Here is a 21425-nt window from a genome sequence, read left to right as displayed (position 1 = left end):
AAAAAGCCTATAACAAGCTGCAGGTCAAGCCCAGACCAATTAACTACAGACCAGACCTGTTAAGAATAAAACCTAGCCTGGCTTAACCTATTTTCATCCCTAATATCAGCACATTCTTTTTTTTTTTTCGGGCACATTGATATTCAGTTTTATGGTATAAACACCATCCATCCTTTTTGGCCAAATAAGCCTATCCTTTTTGTTAATTGTGCTGAGCTTGAATTAAATTTATGCAGTTTTCTTTCCTTACTATTTGTTTGGTTGGCAAGTTAGTCAAAAGTAAAACGGAAAAATGTTTCTTTTGATGATCCAATGGGCCATGGGCATGGTTCTCGACTTCTCGTCACTTTTGGTAAGGGCCGCATTTGCTTGGTCTAGCCCATTAGGACATTATCGGTATTCTAAAGAAAGAAAAATAGAACTCAAGACTCCGAGAGTGAATGTTGTACGGTACCGGCGGGTGGACTTGCTTCTTGAGTTGTTGCCTCAAGTCTCAACGACGACCTAACCAAACGTCCAAACGACACACACAGAGTGAGCTTCTTTTTGTTGTGTTCTCTCACTCTAACTTTGACAAGCTCCAGTGTTTGTTGCTGTAAGCACCAATTTCCATTTCTATGTATAAATTATAATTTGATCTGAGCTTTGCTTACTATCCCATGGTGCTTCCTCGGATCCTCCTCCTATTCGCCCTGCTGAGTCATCATCTGATTCAGTCCGACTCGGCACCACAGGCCTTCAAGAGAGGTACCGGCCACCCTCAGTGGCACCACGGCGCCTTCCACGACGTCCGCGATTCCGTCCGATCCGATGTTCGCCGCATGCTCCATTCCAGAGCCGAGGTCGCCTCCTTCTCTTCTCCTCATTTCCAATTTCAATTCCAATTCGATTTCCACTCCTAGACCTAAGTTTGATTTTGTTTGTATACTGTTGTTGTGGTTCGTGAAGGTTCCGTTTCAGGTTCCGTTGGAAGTGAATGTGGTTCTCATCGGTTTCAGTGGAGATGGAGGATATAGATACACTATCGACATTCATAATTTGGAGCAATTTCTGAGAACGAGTTTCCCCTCTCACAGACCCTCTTGTCTCGAGACTGGGGAGCTTCTTGATATTGAGCATCATTTGGTCTATAATGCATTTCCTGTAAGCTAACCTTCACTCTGTCTCATACTCTTAACTATTTTTTCTGCGTGCTCTCTTATTAATGCTAGCTTTTAACTATAGGCTGGGCAGCCTGAATTGATAGCACTTGAGAAAGCTCTGAAAGAGGCTATGATTCCTGCAGGAAAAGCTAGAGAGGTAACTGATCCTTTACTTTCCACTTTCTGCCGTTTCACATGGTTTTATGAAATTTTTATCTGTACTATTTATTTTTTCAATGTAGATGGTCTAAAATTTTTTTCTACTTCCAGAGTGAATTTGGAAGGGAGGTACCTCTATTTGAAGTTGAAGCAACATCCGTGGAGCCAATATTTCAAAAGCTGTATTCCTATATATTTGACATGGATAGTGGGGGATCTTCGGTCATAGATATGGACAGACCGGTGCCAAATGCCATATTTGTTGTGAACTTTGATAAGGTATAATCAATATTCCGTACCTTTTGCAAAAAGAAGAATGCAAGCTTTGTATGTTGTAACATGTGAAGTAATAGAAAAGTTTATTTTTCCCTAGCTAACTACCAATGATCTAATTATGAACAAATGAATGCTTAAGTTCTTCATATTTCCTTCTTGTTCAGTATTTATGTTCCACTACATTGTGGAAGTTAAATTTATTTTTATTCAATTGCTAATTTAAAATATATTGAAGGTGAGAATGGATCCTAGGAATAAAGAAAGGGATCTTGATAGTTTAATGTATGGCAAACTTCCGGAGCTTAATGATGAAGATATGAAAAAACAAGAAGGTGATTATATTTATCGTTATCGCTATGATGGTGGGGGAGCAACTCAAGTTTGGTTGGGGTCTGGAAGGTATGTACAAGTAACCTTATTTACTGTTGAACTTCAGGTTCCCCTTCCAAAGTGTGTTTTTATTAGCCATGGAGGTTTTTACCAGCATAAACTGGTTGCAGTGCATGTTTATATCCTAAAAGTAATCATGGTAGCTGATGTATGTATGCTAGCATGACCCTTTTTTGTGTTTGTGTGTTCAGATTTGTAGTGATCGACCTTTCAGCAGGCCCATGCACGTACGGTAAGATTGAAGCTGAAGAGGGAAGTGTCAGTTCTAGAACTCTGCCAAGATTACGAAATGTGATTCGACCAGGTGGTATGACCACAGTTTATCAATCCAGCAATGATATCTTTCTCGGGCAGCTTGCTTCTTTGATATCAACCACAGTGGAGCATGTTATAGCACCTGATGTAAGGTATTTGTGGTATCATGTAAGCATATAACAAGAAGTAAGAAATCACCTAATAAGTCAAGTTGGCTACTGCCATCCATTGGACTCTATAGCAAACCAATTTCAGCAAAGCCCTTTAGAATAAGGCCTTCTAGAATTATATGATCTAAAAATTTTCTTATGTTTTCCTCTACTACTTTTAATTGCAGTATCTTCCATTTGACTCACATTTTCCTGAGCCAAGTCTTGTTACTTGACCAAACCTGTAAATTTCAGTTTTCCCTTCATTTTCTCCTAGGGATACATTGTTACCAGTTTCAGCTTTTCTTTGACTACCATCAGAATACTTTTAAGAGCACTTGAAATGAATATTTAATTGACTTATGTATATTATTCTACAATCTCATCATGTTCTTATTGATATATTCAGGTTTGAAACTGTTGATCTTACTTCAAGATTGCTTATACCAATAATTGTCTTGCAAAATCATAATCGGTACAACATTATGGAAATGGGCCATAATTACAGTATTAACATTGATGCAATTGAGGCAGAGGTTTGTTATTTCATTTTCTTCCAAGTGGACTACTAATTTTGGTTATCATGGATTTTGGAGAAGTGCCTGCTGCTGTTCTCTAGAACTGAGATTTAGTTCAGCTAGGCAGGATCAGCATGTGATTATTTTATACTTTTCCTTGGTTTCAGGTGAAGAAAATGCTCCATGATGGTCAAGAAGCAGTAGTTATTGGAGGTGTACATTCACTACATCGCCATGAGAAGCTTGCAATTGCTGTTTCAAAAGCTATGCGCGGCCATTCCCTGCAGGAAACCAAGAATGATGGTCGTTTCCATGTTCATACGAAGACTTACCTGGATGGTGCACTTTTAAAAGAAGTGGGTCCTGAATAGTTTTTTTAATCTATCATTGTTAATTTACTCATAATCTTATCGGCAACATGGTTACTTCCTTTTGTGGGGTAATTACTTGAGAGGTCTCTACATATGTTTAGGTTTTGAATAATGAATACGCTTTGCACCTTCTTTGACTAAATAGAGAACATTGAGTGCTTAGGAGATGCACTATTGCTCAATTATTTTGTAGCCTAAATGATCTTCTGAGGAACTGGCAGGATTCATTATTCAAATAATTAAATATGTATCCATCTTGAAAGATGCTAAATGAAACTTTCTGCTGATGTGCAGGAGATGGAACGCTCTGCTGATGTGCTTGCTGCTGGATTGCTTGAAGTGGCTGACCCATCTCTATCAAGTAAATATTTCCTCCGCCAAAATTGGATGGATGAATCTGAAGTGTCTACCGATTCTATTCTTAAGCATAAACCTCTCTGGGCTTCCTATGACTCAAAATATAGCAAGAAAAGGAAGAAGAAAGTAAAGAAACTCGGGGATCTGCAACCAACTTATGGAACCCGAGTAATTCCTGTGTGCGTGTACACCATTCTTTCTTGCATAAATACATGTTATTGTCTATATTTATTAATACGTCTACGGACACAACACAAGTTTAAATGATCACCTTTATCTATTTCCAACTTCTTTCTTATTAATTAAACTTTGATCCTTGGGATTTTTCATGAACAAGATAATGTTGGTAAATTGGCAGCCAGTTAGTAACTATAGGTTTTATGAAGTTGGCTTTCCTAGACTTCATTTTGGTTTGCAAATTGAATGGAATATATGAATATCCTGAAAATGTCAAGAATGACTGGCCTAGTAAAAAGGGAAATAGTCAAGGATGGGGTTTCAGGAGCTCTATTATTTATTTGCTTAACCAAGTCACAGTTGTTATATATTGACTGCCTTTTCTTCTTTCTTTCTTTCTTTCTTTCTTTTTTTGGTTAGCTTTGTGCTATCATTGGCAGACGTGGATCGAGACCTTATGATGGATGATGAAAGTATGGTATGGACAAGCAATGATGTTGTAATTGTGCTTGAGCATCAAAATGATAAGATCCCTTTAAGGTGAGTGAATATGATATGTGGATTTCTGTACTTGAAGTTGGAGATATATACTAACTATCTGGACATTTTAGAAGATAGGAGAAAGGGATAAATTGTCACCTTAATATATTATTTGTAATCTTGTGAAACCATCTGATGTTTCTATGTACAACTTCTAACTCTTTTTCCCTTGGGTTTCCTTGTGTCAATTTAAATACCAGTGATAATGTAAGATGGCTTCTGCTGTCTTAAAATAAATTGTCAATTTTAACTTTGTTATTTAATGTTTAAGTTTACCTTCTGCGAAGATATATTGCTCATCCATTGTGATTTAATTTTTAAAACAATATCTAACTGAATAAGTTTCTGAGAATGGAACAGCGTATGCACTGCCCTTATGAGTCATAAAACCTACTTCAATCTCCAGTTTTATTTACCCTGGTCTTCCAATTATTGATTGTCTTGCGAAACTTCACATCACTTTTCATTGTCTTGTTTGACAGTTATGTTTCGGAGACCCAGAAAAGGCATGCTCTTCCATCTCAGGCACAACGGCATATACTTGCTGGCCTTGCCTCAGTTGTGGGTGGTTTAAGTGCCCCATATGAGAAGGCCTCTCATGTACATGAAAGACCTGTTGTGAATTGGCTTTGGGCTGCTGGTTGTCATCCCTTTGGACCATTCTCAAATACATCTCGCATCAGTCAAATGCTCCATGATGTTGCCTTAGTAAATGCTCTCTTCATGTGCCATATTGAGTTTTATTTCCTAAGAACTATTCTCTAATTGGATTTTTGTTCTTTAACAGAGGAACTCAATATATGCACGTGTGGATTCTGTACTCCGTAGAATTCGAGAGACGTCAGAGGTATTCATGCTTTCATTTGATTTTATCAATCAAAATTTATTCATGCTTCATTTAAATTATATAAATACAAGTGCTTGATTTATATAAATCCATGTCAATTCCGTACAGACTGTCCAAGCTTTTGCAGCAGAGTATCTGAAAACTCCCCTTGGTGAACCAGTGAAGGGAAAGAAGGAGAAATCAACCACTGAACTATGGTTGGAGAAGTTCTACAAGAAAACAACAAATTTGCCAGAACCCTTTCCTCATGAATTAGTTGATCGCTTGGAAAAATATCTCGATGTAAGCTAAACTTTGATTGCAGTTCTTGACCTGACTTATGGTCGTTTTTATGAACATTGTTTTTTGTTTGTATGCATCTACCAGGGCCTTGAGGAACAGCTTGTTGATATGTCTTCATTGTTATATGATCATCGACTACAAGATGCCTTCTTGAACAGTTCAGATATTCTGCAGAGTACCATGTTCACCCAACAGTAAGTTACCCTGTATTTCTTTTATGCTGAGAAAAAAAAGGCATATATACTTATTTCGTAGTGTTTGCCTTTTTATAAATAAAATGGTGCTATTGTAATAAATACTTATAATTGTGATTGCAGATATGTTGACCATGTTCTGGCCTCTGAGAAGGATAATATGAGATGTTGCAAAATTGAGTACAAGTATCCCGTGCACTCTTCTCAAACTTACATCTATGGGGGAATACTTATTGCTGGGTTCTTTGTGTACTTTGTTGTAATTTTCTTCTCATCTCCAGTGCGGTGACATATGTTAGATTTTGACCCCAACAAGAACCAATAACCAGGCCTTATCACATTTTGGTAGAGCTTATGGTTGCCATACCAAATCGAATATATGCAACAATTTTGAATGCGTCTGTGCAGCACAAATTACTGGAGCAACGTTGACTAGATTTTATGTATTTGGCATAAAAGTTGCCAGGAGGGTCTTCAGCTTTCTATTTGCTTCATTAACCGAAGAAAATCTCATGTACACTTTGTAGTCTCTTGGGGCGGGGATGAATGCTTTCAGTAGATGCGATTAAATGGATAACAATTGCAAATTCAATGGGTGAAATTGACTTTGGCAATAACAATTTTGTTGTGTCTAGAAAGAATATTTGTTGAAGTCGCTTGTTTCTTGAGTTTAAGGCATTTCACAGAATTCAAAGTTATTCACAAAAGAAACTTAGTATTAACGATTTTTTTTTAATTTCATTTTTCACTCAACTTTTTTGGGTGTACAAGTAAAGTATATTTTAAGTATTAAGGAAAATTTACACAACACAGAGGGAAATTTTTAAGCACACAACATGGCCAAAGCTTAATATCTAGCTTGTACTATACGAAAAGGAGAATTGGAAAAATGGCAAAACCTTAAAATACAGTAGGCTTGGTATTCATCGTCCGAATTTCTTGTATATGAACAACTTAATCTATAAACTGTTATACGCTTAATAGTTAAGTCTTTTAAATCTGACTTGTTTCTACGGAAAGATTTTTTCTTGGTAAAAATAATTTAATTTTTAAATATTTTTATAAAAATATTTTTTTATTTGACAATTATATTTAAATATACTAATATAAAAAATATAAATTATACTTCTACAAAAAAAAGTTTTTTTTTATATTTTTATTTTTATTACTAAAACTTTACTAAATACATTTAAAAAATATCTTGTTCTACTGACAATTTTGTATTAACGACTTAATAACACTTAAATAAACTTATTCTATGCACATGACATAAAAATTCAATCACTAAATTACTGATTATAAATTTATGTATAAATAAATACATAAGTTATTTATCTCAATTTTAATATATATTATTTATTATTTATAATATATATTCTATACAAACGATGAATCTTTAATATACATTTAATATGGTTAGAAGTACTTTTATCTCCTTCCTCTTTTCTGGTTAGACATTTGCCCTTTCATAAGTCTAAAGTTTAAACTCTGAGGCTTGACACTTAAAATAAGATTGAATTAGTTATGATTAATTCTTTAGATTCATTTAATTTCATAATTTGTGTCATTTATTTTATACATGAAGGTTTATAATTCTTTCATTTTTCAATCTCAAGCATTACTTAGTACACAGATTATCAAGGAAACATCGCCCATAGTCGGTAATATTCCAATTTCAAGTTTTATTATTTTTCCATTATTTAATTCTAAATGATTCAATTCTGATTATAATTAACTTATTCAATTAGATTTTAGAAAGCTTGAACGTAGAGCTTAAATTGGATATTTCTGGTTTTGGTCAACAATCAAACAAACACTATCCAAACTCCAAAGACTTCTACTTCGTAAATTAATGAAGATATAAAAAACGATTTTAGGAATTAGGAGAATGAATGAAGAAATCAGACATAGCTTTCTAGGCTAGCAATGTGCATCAAATTAAGCAGTATATTTACTGCTCAGAGCCCAGTGCTTATTTCATCATTTAAATGCACTCGCATTATTCTCTTCGGCAAAATACATTTGACCAAAAAGAAAGAAAGAACAAAATAAATTAAACGGGAAGGGGAAAAAAAACTAGTAAGCGTTGAACTTGATCCTCAGCAAATATGCTTATAGCTGTCATCAAATTTTAAAATCAGGTCTCAAAGATTCCATGCCATCATAGGATCCGCACAATTCTTAATAAAAAAAACACAAGCATTTAATCCAAGCAACACAAAAAGGAAAATCAATTTAAAAACAAAAAAAGGAAAATTTTTTAGGTGTAATGATTTTGCAGCTGTATAATTCACTGCGCCTGGGGCCAAAACAAAGGCGAAGCGACTCAACTTCGCTGCGTTAGATCTATGCCTCTTTTCTATCATTGATGAGGAAATAACCCATAATCCATGGCCCTTGAATAATAGGCATCTCAAGAGGCAAACGATACCAATAAATATAAAGAAATTTTGAAACAAAGATAAGAAAACGATTCAAGGGATTCGAAGTTCAAAAAACGAACGCAGCGTAAACAAACAAAGAGTGCTCTACTGTTCTCCAATTCGCTGTGAAGTGAAGGCATGCTTCTGATTTATATAGTGGGAATAATATGAATTAGGGTTTTTGCTCTGCGTTGTAAAAAGACAAAAGGAACCACACTTTTGTTCTCTTATTACGCATTTGCCCCTTACCTTCAAAACTGACAGGCCGATTGGGTTTCAGTCCGTAACTAACCTCTAACCCATTTATTTAAGCCCTGCCTTGTATATATATGTTAAAAAACTTTTTTGGGTGATAAGATAAACTATTCATTAAGAATACTTTAAAAATAACGTCTAATAAAAAATGACATCATTAATTTGAGAATAATAATATTCACTTCTAAAAAAAGCATTTACTTGGTAATTCATTGTCTTCTTGCGAATTTTCTTTCATGTATTTAAATTTTAAAAAATGCTACATGGTTGACAAAATAATAATAAATAAAATGATGGAGATGATTTTATGACATAAAGTAACAAGACTCACTTATCTAACTATCTAAGGGATAAATGAAATGCTTATTCTTACCAAATTTTTTGGTTACGTCGCTTTTAGTGAGAATCAATATAGCAGTTGTTGTAAAATAAATAAGGAATAGGTAGTAAATATAAAATAAAAATATTTAAATAGAAGGATTTAATATTAATATAATTAGTTTAAAAATAATAATTTATATATGTATTTATTAATATTATATATTGTAATATATATATATATATATATATATATATATAGAGAGAGAGAGAGATAGAGAGAGAGAGAAATATTTAATAAAATTGTAACGTAAAAAAAAAGAAGAGAATTGATTTTTTATTGTTGTGTCTTATGTTTCATATATGTACTTCTATTTATATATATGCATGAGATTTTTATTTTTAACTTTTATTAAAGTTCAGTTTAGCTTGGGAGTCTCATTTTTTCATAGAAAAAGTCAGCCGTCCATATAATTAATGGTCATCCACATCAGCTCTTATCATAACACTCCTTCTTAAATGACCATTTAGAATTATTGCCTCGTTAAAACCTTACTAAAGAAAAATCCAGTGAGAAAAAACCTTAGTGAAGGAAAAAGAGTACAATATCCTTTGTGATAGGGATTGCCTCATTAAAAACCTTGTCAAGAAAAATCCAATGGAAAAAAAAATCTGACCAAGGAAAAAAGAGTACAGTCTCCCCCTTTTGTCGATATCATTTAATGTCTCGAAATCGGCGCGTCCCAGTCTCATGTACTAATCTTTCAAAGAAGGATTTTGGGAGTGACTTTGTGAATAAATCTGTCAGATTATCACTTGAACGGATCTGTTGGACATCAATTGTCTCTTGATTTTGAAGATCATGAGTGAAGAAGAATTCGGGAGAAATATGCTTTGTTCTATCACGTTTGATGTATCCACCCTTAAGTTGGGCAATGCATGCTGTATTATCTTCAAACAAGACAGTTGGGGCTATCTTATGATCAATTAGCCCACATGATGATAGAATATATTGAATCAAACTCTTCAGTCAAAAACACTCGCGACTAGCTTCATGAATCGCTAGTATTTCAGCATGATTAGAGGAGGTTGCTGCTATCGTCTGTTTCGTGGACCTCCATGATATAGCTATACCACAATATGTGAACATGTATCCTATTTGAGATCTTTCTTTGTGTGGATCAGACAAGTATCCATCATCTGCATAGCCAACTAGTTGTGACTTGGATCCATATGGATAAAATAATCCCATGTCAACCGTTCCATGAAGATATCGAAAGATTTGTTTGATTCCACTCCAATGTCTTCTGGTGGGAGAGGAACTATATCTTGCTAGTAAATTCACAGCAAATGATATATCGGGTTATGTATTATTAGCAAGATACATTAGCGTTCTAATGGCACTAAAATATGGTACTTCAGGACTAATGATATCTTCATTTTCTTCTTAAGGATGGAATTGATCCTTTTCCACATCCAAAGACCTTACGATCATTGGGGTACTCAAGGGATGTGACTTATCCATATAAAACATTTTCAAGATCTTTTCTATGTATGTTGTTTGATGAATGAAGATCTCATTTTTTGTATGCTGATCTGAGGGTCGAGACAAAATTTAGTCTATCCAAGATCTTTCATTTCAAACTCTTATTTAAGAGTTTTTATAATTGTTAGAATCTCTTCAGGAGTTCCAATGATATTCAAATCATCAATGTACACAGCAATTACAATGAACCCAGATGCAGGTTTCTTTATGAAAACACATGGGCAGATATCATCATTCTTGAATCCATTTTTGGCCAAATATTCAGTAAGACAATTATACCACATTCGTCCAGATTGTTTCAGACCATATAAAGATCTTTGCAATTTAATTGAGTATAATCCCTGTGAATATTCATTGGATGGTTTAGATATGTTTAGTCCTTCAAGTACTTTCATATAGATATCACGATCTAATGATCCGTATAAATAGGTTGTTACCACATCCATTAAATGCATATGTAGTTTATGATATGTGGATAAACTGACCAAATAACACAATATTATTGCATTCACTACAGGAAAATATGTTTCTTCATAATCTATATCGGGCATTTGTGAAAAAATTTGTGCTACAAGTCAAGATTTGTAGGGTACAACTTCATTTTTCTCATTTCGTTTTCTCACAAATACCCACCTGTATCTAACAGGTTTTACGTCTTCTGGTGTACGGACTACAGGTCTAAAGACTTCACGTTTTGCAAGTGAATCTAACTTAGCATTCATGGCTTCTTTTCGTTTTGGTCAATCATTTCTTTGTCGACATTCTTCAACTGATTTTGGCTCAAGGTCCTTACTTTCATGCATGATATTTAATGCCACATTATATGTAAATATTTCATTGACAATTGTCTTATTTCGGTCTCATTTCTCTCATGTAAAGACATAATTTATCACGATCTTGTCATTTTCACAATTTTCAGGTACCTGAACATCTTCTAGCGTTAAAACTATATCAGAATTTTGGACAACTGCAGGTATCTTTACTATGTCTTTTTCAACAGGAATAGTATCTACCTCTTTTCTTTTTTGATGATTTTTGTCTTTGGAACCGACAGGCCTGCCACGCTTCTGGCATGAATTTGTTTCAGTGGCAATTTGTCCGACTGGAACATCAATTCAAATTGGGATATTTTCCGCTGGTATATAAGATTTGGTTATCATCTTTGTATCGAAAAATGCATCAGACAATTCATTTGCTATTCTTTACAAATGTATAATCTTTTGAACTTCTAGTTCACATTGCCCAGATCGAGGATCTAAATGCATTAAGGATGATGCATTCCAATTAAGTTCCTTTTCAGGAAGCTTATTCTCTCCCACTAATGTTGGAAATTTTAATTCATCAAAATGACGATCCCTAAATCGGGCTTTAAATACATCCTCAGTTTGTATATCAAGATACCTTACTATAGAGGGAGAATCATATCTAACATATATCCCCAATTTTCTTTGGGGTCCCATTTTGGTGCGAGAAGGTGGTGCAATGGGAACAAATATCGCACACCCGAATATTCTTAAATGGGAAACATTTTGCTGCTGGCCAAAAGCTAATTGTATAGGAGAGAACTGATGGTAACACATTGGCCTTGTAACACCCAACCATAAAGAGTCTTATGCTTAAGTCATAAAATTGAGGTGCTGAGGTACTACAACCTCTAAAAGTAAAAAAATATATATGTAATAATAGTCGAAAGAAATTTTAACTATAAGCCTGTGAAGAAGAGTTAAGCAAAGCTTTAAACAGAAAATCGCATCACTCGCGTAAACGATAACTATGAGAGAAGAATTCCAAAGATACATATAGCAAGGCTTCCGACTCAGCTCACGAAGGTAGAACCGACCAAAGCGTCTATACATATACACAAATAAACCCAAAAGTAAACCAAAATAGAAAACTGACAACCTGTTTCTCCGAGTCAACCTCTAAGAGGGACAAACATAAAATACAAGGTGGAGATTTTATATACATACATAAATATAAAGATACGACCCTGCGTCGCAAGAGTTCTTCGCCTTATCAGCATCTCCAGAATATAGAGTGGTGCTTCTCAACCTGCATCTGAAAAACCACAAATATTGTATGGGACGAGAACTGGGAGTTCTCAATATGGTTAAGGTTCCCACATATATAATAAGTAAGGTCCCGAGAAAGCCAAAGGCAATCCTAGAACGCCGACACTCAGATTATAATTCTTAAGGAACTAAAATAGAAACCATAAGCAGGGGTAGATATCTAAGGTTCTTAAGGTTCTAACTCAATCCTAACTTAATCTCTCAAATTACAATCCACTAACTGTCTCATTCAACTTTAACTCTTACCACTGACCCAACCAGTCATGACCTATGACCCATTTTAAATCAAATCAACATTATCACCCGTCCACCACCAAGATACTCAAAACAGAAAGACAATCACAAGCACAAGCAAATACAAGGCAAACACATTTAAAGAACAATTACAGCAAGTATCACAATTATCAGTTAAACAGAATTTATCAGATAGGCAAACCAAAATAATTATGCACACCCAAACAAAGCAAACAAATGCAACATGATGCATGCTTGTCCTACTGGCCGTGAGCTCACGTGTCGGTTAAACTGTCAGAACCTGACACATCCGATAGCTAACCCGGACATTTGTCTCTAGGTTGTGCATCTCCCAGGGGATCATAAACGAAGGAGAGTGCCTTTCCACATTAAAGGAGCATGCCTTTCCACCTTCTTCTGGAGGATATACGAAGGAGAGTGCCTTTTCACATCAAAGGAGTGTACTTTTTCACCTTGTAACCAGAGAAGAATGTGGGGGAAATAATACAAGAGAGAATGCCTTTTCACTTTTTCCACACCCTCGTCACAACAAGAGAGAAAACTTCTGTCCTCAACTTGCCATCCGAATACATTTTCAAGTTAACGAGCAAGCGGGATCGCACCCAAATCTTGCCCTCTCGACCATTCCGGCCACACACACACCTCGACCATTCCGGCCATACACAGTTACTCAAACCTAACACTATGCACCAAAATCATCAACACAACATATCCTTGCCATCACCATAATAACCTTCACAACCTATCATTTCTTACTCTTAACAATTCCAAAGACATCATCAAGTTTAACATTCACCAACCCAATATACATATATATACACACATTCATATTATTTTATAAATCTTCATCAACTCATCACTTAACACACCTTCATGAAAAATAGAAATCAACATCAAAGGTGCTAGTCATCAAACATATTTATACATTCGAACTTATCCTATGGTCATCTAGCCTATGTTTTCACAAGACATTATATATTAAATACGAGAAATCAAAATCATACCTTGGCCGATTTTCTCGTATAACCCAAAGGCAACTCAATTAGGCAAGGTCCAAATCTCCACCGCTAAAATTTAGCTCCCAAAGCTCCCACTCAAGCTTCCACCCTTTTCAATTAGGTTCCAAATCCATTTATAAACTACCTAACACATAATACCACATCCATACACATAAACTCAATTCTCAATTACAATCAATTAAGAGATTCACTAGGAATTGAGGATCCTTACTTTAACTGTACCTCAAGCTAACAAAAACTTGCTAATTTTTTAAGTTAATAGGATCGTATAACATCAAAATTCAAAGGTCTTAATACCTCACAACATGTAAATTTTTGAAATTGGGGGAGGAAAAATTGGGAATAAAAACATGGCTTTCTTATCAAATTTTTTATTGGGCTTTGTAGAGTTTGACGCTGCGGTCGCGTGGCCGCAAACAGTGCGGCGATCGAAGCTCGGAGTAGGAAGATATATTAGTTTGAAGTTGGTGTTAGGATTTGAGCTTCACATTCAGCCCCTTCCTCCATGGTTCAGCATTCCTCATGCAATGAGGAAGGAGGATGGCTAAATCCTTTATATAATGAGGCTTGGGATGGGCCTTGGGCCAATACGGGCCTAGTTCGCCTAGTGCGGCCCATTTGACTCAATCTTAGGCCAAATCCTTTAAAATTGATGTCAAAATTCTTATTTTAATTAGTTCTATCTCACTAAATCATAAAATTTAATTTTCTAATTTATTTGATTAATAATTAATTTATTAACTAATTATTTACTAATTACTCAGGGTTTACAGGCCTCAAACGAATAAGTGCTGCGCCATGTAAAATAGCATGCCCCCAAGCTAAAGTTAGGAGATTTGTTCTCATAAGTAAGGGTCTAGCAATTAATTGGAGGCGTTTAATAAGTGATTCTGCTAATCCATTTTTTCTGTGAACATGAGCTATTGTATGTTCAACATTTATTCCATTAGCCATACAATAAGCATCAAAAGTTTGGGAAGTAAATTTACTAACATTATCAAGATGAATTGCTTTAATTAGATTTTCTGGAAGTTATGCTTTTAATCGAATAATTTGAGCAAATAATCTCGTAAACGCCAAGTTGTGAGAAGACAATAAGCACACATGTGATCATCTCGAAGATGCGTCTATTAGGACCATAAAATATCTAAAAGATCCACATGGTGGATGAATAGGTCCACATATATCGCATTGAATCCTTTCTAGGAATTTAGGGGACTCAAATCCAATATTTACTGGTGATGGCCTTAAAATTAACTTTCTTTTAGAACATGCAGCACAACAAAATTCCCTAGATTTAAGAATCTTCTAGTTCTTTAGTGAATGTTCATGGGAGTTTTCAATAATTCTCCGTATCATAGTTGTTCCTAGATGACCCAATTGATCATGCCAAGTTATGAATACATTTGGGTTAGAAAACTTCTGGTTTACAATGGCATGTGATTCAATTGCACTAATTTTGGTATAATATAACACAGATGAAAGTGAGGGTAACTTTTCTAATATAACATTTTTGTTTAAATCATGAGTTGTGATACATAAGTACTCATGATTTTCCTCACTCATTGTTTCAATATGATATCCATTTCAGCGAATATCTTTAAAACTCAATAAGTTCCTTAGAGACTTGGTAGATAATAGTGCATTATTTATTATGAATTTTGTTCCTCTAGAAAAAAATATTATAACTCTTCCAGAGTCTTCTATCACATTGTCTGAGCCAATAATAGTATTAACATATTTTTCTTTTGGCACAAGATGGGTAAAATATATATCACTTTTGAGAATAGTGTGTGAACTTGCACTATGCGCAAGGCATATATCTTCATTATATATCCTTACCATTTCCTTCAAAGATAAATAATAATAAAATGAGTAGTAATACATGCACAATCAAATTAAATTCTTGATTGAAATTATTTTTCTAAAAAATATTGTACATAATGTCATATACTAAATTTTATTATTATCACTATCACTACTACTACTACTACTACTATTATTATTATTATTATTATTATTATTATTATTAAAACTTGACACATTTAATAATTTCAAATTTCTTAAACATAAAAATTAATATTTCATTATTTATATACATTATATTTGAAACTTAAATACATATAAAATAAAACTTAACAATAAGTTTCTTACATTATTTATTTATATGAATACTTAACAATTTCACATATTAAACTATTCCATCATTGATCAAATGACCAATATTTCCTTCAGGATCCTCAAAGAAATCAGATATATCATAATGAGTGGTGAAATTTTCAGCATCATTTGAAACAAACTTTGTTTCCTTTCCTTTGTCATCGTCCTTTTTAAAAAATGCTTGATAAAGATCGACTAAGTGCCTTGGTATACGACACGTATGCGACCAATGACCCTTTTCACCACAACGGAAATACTTATCTTTTGTTGATTTATTTTGCCTAGAGTTTCTTTTCTTATCCCACTTCTGGTGAAATCATTTCTTGTGAACATAATTCCTTTTCCTTCCATAATTTTTCTTATTACTAAAACCTTGTCATTTACCTCTTATAGGGTAATGATTTGTCACGTTTATTTTAGGAAATGGGGCGGCACCAGTAGGGCGTGCTTCGTGATTCTTTAAGAGCAACTCATTGTTGCGTTCAGCAACAAGAAGGTAAGAAATTAGCTCAGAATATTTTTTTAATCTTTTTTCTCAATACTGCTGCTGTAGGAGCACATTCGAGGCATGGAAGGTCGAGAATGTTTTCTCCAACATATCATTATCAGTTATCTTTTTTCCACATAATTTCATTCATGAGGTGATTCGAAACATTGCAGAATTATATTCATGTATGAATTTAAAATCCTGTAAACGCAAGTGCGTCCATTCATATCGGGCTTGAGGAAGTATCACTGTCTTTTGATGATTATACATTTCTTCAAGATCTTTTCACAGATCTGCAGGATCTTTTAATGTAAGATATTCATTTTTCAATCCTTCGTTAAAGTGACAACGAAGGAAGATCATGACTTTGCATTGGTTTTATCCTTCTGGAATACATTATTTTCAACCTTAATGATATCTCCAAGATCCATTGAATCAGATGGATTTCAGCATCTAATATCCATGATAAATAGTTGTTTCCAGATATATCAAGATCATTAAATTCAAGATGAGAGAATTTTGACATAATGAAAATTTGTTACCTGAATTTTCTTAAAATTTAATCAGAGTCTCGTACTAATAACGTGTTGTAAAATAAATAAAAAATATGTACTAAATATAAAATAAAGATGTGTAAATAGAAGACTTTAATATTAATATAATTAGTTCAAAAATAATAATTTATATATATATATGTATATATATAAAGAGAAAAACATAAAAAAAAGAATTACTTTTTTATTAGTGTATCTCATGTCTTATATACGCGCTCCTATTTATATATGTATAAGATTTTTAATTTTAACTAATTAAACTTCAATTTGACTTTGAAAGCCTCATTCTTTCATAAAAAAAAAAAGTCAGCTACCCATATAATTAATGATCATCCACACGGCTCTTATTACAACCGTGGTGAGATTACTAGTAAAAGAAATTTTGTATCTATAGTGCATGTTACAAAATAAGAGAGAGAAAAATATGTTATTAATGAGTTAAGAGATTTCCATGCGTGTGGGAAATTGAGAATTAATGAGTCAGTCCATTCAGAAAAAGGTGAGAAACTACTACGATGTGCTACAATAGAGACCGCGTCCACGCCGTTAAGTCAACAAACATTGACAACAACTAACGTCACGGATGATAGATGCATTCACCCCATCTCAATCCTATATTTTTTGAAAAAAATACATTTTTTAAAGTGAGAAATTTAATAAATTAAAAAGTTAAAATTTAATTATTATTAATTTTATCATTTATATAATGTATGAAGTTTATTATGTTAATTTAATAATAATTAAAATAATATTTTTATTATTTATTTAGTAACATCAATCTTTAGTGTCATATTTAATTTGTCAAAATATCAACAAAAAAAAACACAAACATAATTCATTATTATTTTTTTAATTTATTAAAAATAATATATTTAAATAATTATTCTATATAAATACACTAATTTTAAAAAAGAGAAAATATTAATTTATTTAATAATTTTTAACTTTTTAAATAAAAAATTTTAAAATAAAAATTTATATCAAATTATTTAATGAAATTTAACTATTAATTTTAGACTAATATAAAATAAAAGAATAGTGACTTGTGGCATATGGTTAGAAATTTAGGACGGTATTAAGAAGAATAGTTATCAAATCTGATCCGATTCAGTTGGACGAATTAAAAATATATTCTTTTAATTATTAATTCGGGTCAAATTCGATGATCAGATTAAAAATTTGGTCATTATTTAAACTGATCAAGTAATTAACTTGATAAAATTGAGTTAAACTCGATACTTATCAAAATCAATCAAAATCAGTTAAAATTGATTTGGTCGAATCTAATAAAACTCGGTTTAAACTAAAAAAATATATTATTTTTTATACGTGATATTTTTTATTAAATATATCACGTGAATAAAATTAAATTATATTTATAAATTTAAAGTAAAAAATTATATTTTATTAATTATAGTATATTTTCTATTTATATAATTATTATTTTATTTTTTCTATAAATATTTAACAAGTATAATAAATATAAAATTATAAATATTTAAAGAATATAATAAATATGAATTAATTGATGAGTTATTGAAATTAAAATAATAATTAATTTAATATTAAATAAAACTTAAAAAGATATTTATTTTAATTATAACTAAATTAATTAGTTCAATCTGTAATTATTAATTAAATTAATAACTTAATGATCTTTAATCGGTTGGATTAATGATTTGATTATGAGAACTAGTTGGGAAAGAGAGAGTGAGTTAGAGAACCGTGGGCGTGAGTGTCCAATAGAAACAAAAGGAATGAAGTCACGACATACGTAATGCAATGGGTATCCAAACAAAAAGGGCCTAAACCTTGTTGCCCAAGCGTGGCTGTGGCTGACCAAAGAATCTGATGCCAGTCATACCCAATTTTTGTGGACCCACCAACAATTTCGGAGCCACACACTCTCTCTCGAATTGAAGAATGAAGCGTCTTTGACAATTCACAAATGAAATCAAACTTATTATAACATCTTATTTTCATAGCTCTATAAATACGCCCTCAAAACCCACACAAACCAATTCCTAATTCTCATATAAAAACTCTTTCTTTTTCTCTCTCTTTTTTTAAACCAAAAAACAAAAACAGAATGTGTCCTTCTGGCAGGAGCCTCCGCACAACTGCCTCCTCCGGTTTCCGACCAGCCTTCGACATCCTCGACGCTGACCACGACGGAAAGATCAGCCGCGAGGACCTCCACGCCTTCTACTCCTCCGTCTACGGCCGCGGAGAAGATGACGTCATCGGTGCAATGATGACGGTTGCCGACACCAACAAGGACGGCTTCGTGGAGTACGAGGAGTTCGAGCGCGTTCTCTCTGCCGTGGGAAAAACCGAGAGGTGCGGCACCTCGAGACCGGTGGGGTGTGGAGCCATCGAGGATGTGTTCAGGGTCATGGACAGAGACGGCGACGGCAAGCTCAGCCACCGTGACCTCAAGGTATACATGGAATCCGCCGGATTCTCCGCCACCGACGACGATATCGCCGCCATGATACAGTTCGGCGGTGGAGACCAGAACGGCGGCGTAACCTTCGATGGCTTGCTTCGTATATTAGCTCTTGATTGTGCTCCGCATAATTAGTCAGTAGTTATTGTTCGAGTTTGAATGAACACGTTTTTTTTTTTTTGAGAATTGAGATGATGATGATGAAAAATCGGAGATACAATACGTGAATACGTACAAAGCTATGAGTTGTTATAATCGTGGGAACGTGACGAATTAAACTTAAGTTTCTGTCTTGGTGTTTGTATTTTTTATTATTAATTTACAAAATGTTGTTTCCGTAACCATGGAAAATGGACAAGCGTTTTTGGCTTTTAGCATATGACAATGAAAGAAGCATATTCGTTACAAGTTGTGGTTTTGATGCAATGAGACACTGGGGTCTGCAGCAGAATGCAGTTGCAGATATGATATCACGTTCTATTGTTTTGATTAACTCATCGTCTGAATCCAGAAAGCATTTTTTGATTCTTAGACACAAGTTTTTGAACTTGTTGAATTTCGTATAATGACAATAAATATCTTATATATTTCAACTATTATTCATATAACACATTTTGCTTCTTCCAATAATGAATACAAGAGCAGAACATACTATTTCAGTGCTAGAAGAGATTTTGTACACGAAAAACTAGCGTCATAATCTGGACATATTTAGTTAGAATATTATTTTACTATAATAGGACATATTTATTTAGGATATTATTTTGCTATAAGAAAACCTATTGTCCGAATTGGATATATGTACAGTATATAACACCTATAACTAGAAGTTAATCAACTTTTTTCATGAGCTTTTAAAACTTCAATTTAAGCTTTACCATGTGATTCTCTAAAATGCGTGTGTTTTATCGATTTTTAATAAATAATGGTCTAAGAACAAAACCTACTTCTCTTTTGTGGGTATCAGTTTTTTCCCAGGTGCATTAATCTATTCCTATTCTTTATACAATGTGAATAACTGCCATCAATTATATTCACTTATCACTCTTCTTTGATAAGACTTATCTATATTTTTCAAAAAGTACTTGTCGAGCCTTGACCTCGATGTCTTAAAACCCGCTGATCTCTTCTTTAACATATTTGACCTCCATCGAGTCTGTCTCTTCGATTTCCACACTTGAATCAATCGATTAATAGAGAGTACCTAATTGGCTCCAATCCAAAGTTAATTGGAACATGTATTTGGAGGTTAATCGAAATATTATTTTGGCACTTGGCAACGATCAAAGTCTAAATTTGTCGAACATTGGTTTGTCAAAGAATTCAATAACATCTTTATCGAAAATATTATTTTTTGATATAACAAATACCCCATAAGTATTTATGTTTTCGACTAGAAGGAAGAAAATATAAATACTTACTGTTATTCAATATTTTTTACAACGATACCAGCCATTTTTTTATCTTCTTCCTGAAAATATTTCTCATTAACATAGTTGAATCTATTTTTAGGAATGAAGTTTCAACTGCTTTACCCCTAGAAAGATAATTCGATTTAAAGGAGAAGATTTTTTTTCTCATCGAAAAGTAAAAGGAACACCAGTATTAACTCGACGCAATTGTCGACCATTTTGGTTACCACCCATTCGATTTCGAAAAATGGTATATCTATCACGGCCTCGAACAAAATAACTGTATCGAGTCTGTTGCTGTTGATATTCTCCCATCTTTTCAATCACCAAACTCTTACAAATTTTTTATCCATCCAACTCCAATAGCTATTCTTTGTCAAAATTGATTTTTAATGGCTTGATCAATTTGAAACTGACCCCAAATAATTATTTGATCAATTTCATATATTGTACAAATGTTCACAAATATTTTCTCGTAGTGCATGACAAAATATTAGTGAAGCATCGTGCTATTCTTGAAGAGCCAAGGATAATAATTTTTTTTTCAATTTATCGAAGAAAAATGATCATCGATATAAGAAATGTCCCCAAGCATTTGTTTTCGACATCTTGAAGCAAAGTGGCTGTTTGTCGAACTATTAGATCTTCGACATTTTGTTGAATATTTTCAGCCGCATTTATTTTCGATACCTCATTGAATTTTTTTATGACAACATATTACCCAAATTATAATAATTTTTCTTTTTTTCTCGGATTATTGTGGTAAGAGAGTTGTCATATTTGATTATTCGAAAATATTATGATCAAGATCCATGAAT

At 33.3% G+C, this 21425-nt stretch overlaps 2 protein-coding genes and 2 non-coding genes across 4 annotated transcripts; 2 read left to right on the top strand and 2 right to left on the bottom strand.

Annotated features, from left to right (window-relative positions):
• The first annotated feature begins 437 nt into the window (after positions 1–437).
• Positions 438–6344, top strand: LOC130969511 (uncharacterized). Its single transcript, XM_057895268.1, has 15 exons — positions 438–842; positions 949–1143; positions 1225–1299; positions 1413–1580; positions 1813–1976; positions 2159–2374; positions 2781–2907; positions 3057–3245; positions 3555–3796; positions 4215–4334; positions 4817–5042; positions 5122–5181; positions 5290–5463; positions 5548–5657; positions 5781–6344. The coding sequence occupies exons 1-15, from the start codon at positions 660–662 to the stop codon at positions 5944–5946; spliced, it is 2415 nt and encodes an 804-aa protein (XP_057751251.1). The 5' UTR covers positions 438–659; the 3' UTR covers positions 5947–6344.
• A 1211-nt stretch (positions 6345–7555) lies between these two features.
• On the bottom strand, positions 7556–7645 carry LOC130954417 (small nucleolar RNA snoR118). Its single transcript, XR_009076302.1, has one exon. It is a non-coding gene; the product is annotated as a small nucleolar RNA snoR118 (small nucleolar RNA).
• A 107-nt stretch (positions 7646–7752) lies between these two features.
• Positions 7753–7826, bottom strand: LOC130954320 (small nucleolar RNA R66). The gene has a single exon (XR_009076262.1). It is a non-coding gene; the product is annotated as a small nucleolar RNA R66 (small nucleolar RNA).
• A 10929-nt stretch (positions 7827–18755) lies between these two features.
• LOC130940677 (calcium-binding protein CP1) lies at positions 18756–19536 on the top strand. Its single transcript, XM_057868896.1, has one exon. It carries the CDS (start codon positions 18836–18838, stop codon positions 19328–19330), a length of 495 nt encoding a protein of 164 aa, XP_057724879.1. The 5' UTR covers positions 18756–18835; the 3' UTR covers positions 19331–19536.
• The last annotated feature ends 1889 nt before the right edge of the window (positions 19537–21425 follow it).

Source organism: Arachis stenosperma, chromosome 1, assembly GCF_014773155.1.
Source record: "Arachis stenosperma cultivar V10309 chromosome 1, arast.V10309.gnm1.PFL2, whole genome shotgun sequence".
Classification (NCBI taxonomy): domain Eukaryota; kingdom Viridiplantae; phylum Streptophyta; class Magnoliopsida; order Fabales; family Fabaceae; genus Arachis; species Arachis stenosperma.
Note: the sequence above shows the minus strand (reverse complement) of the source record. Positions and strands in the feature narration are given on the sequence as shown.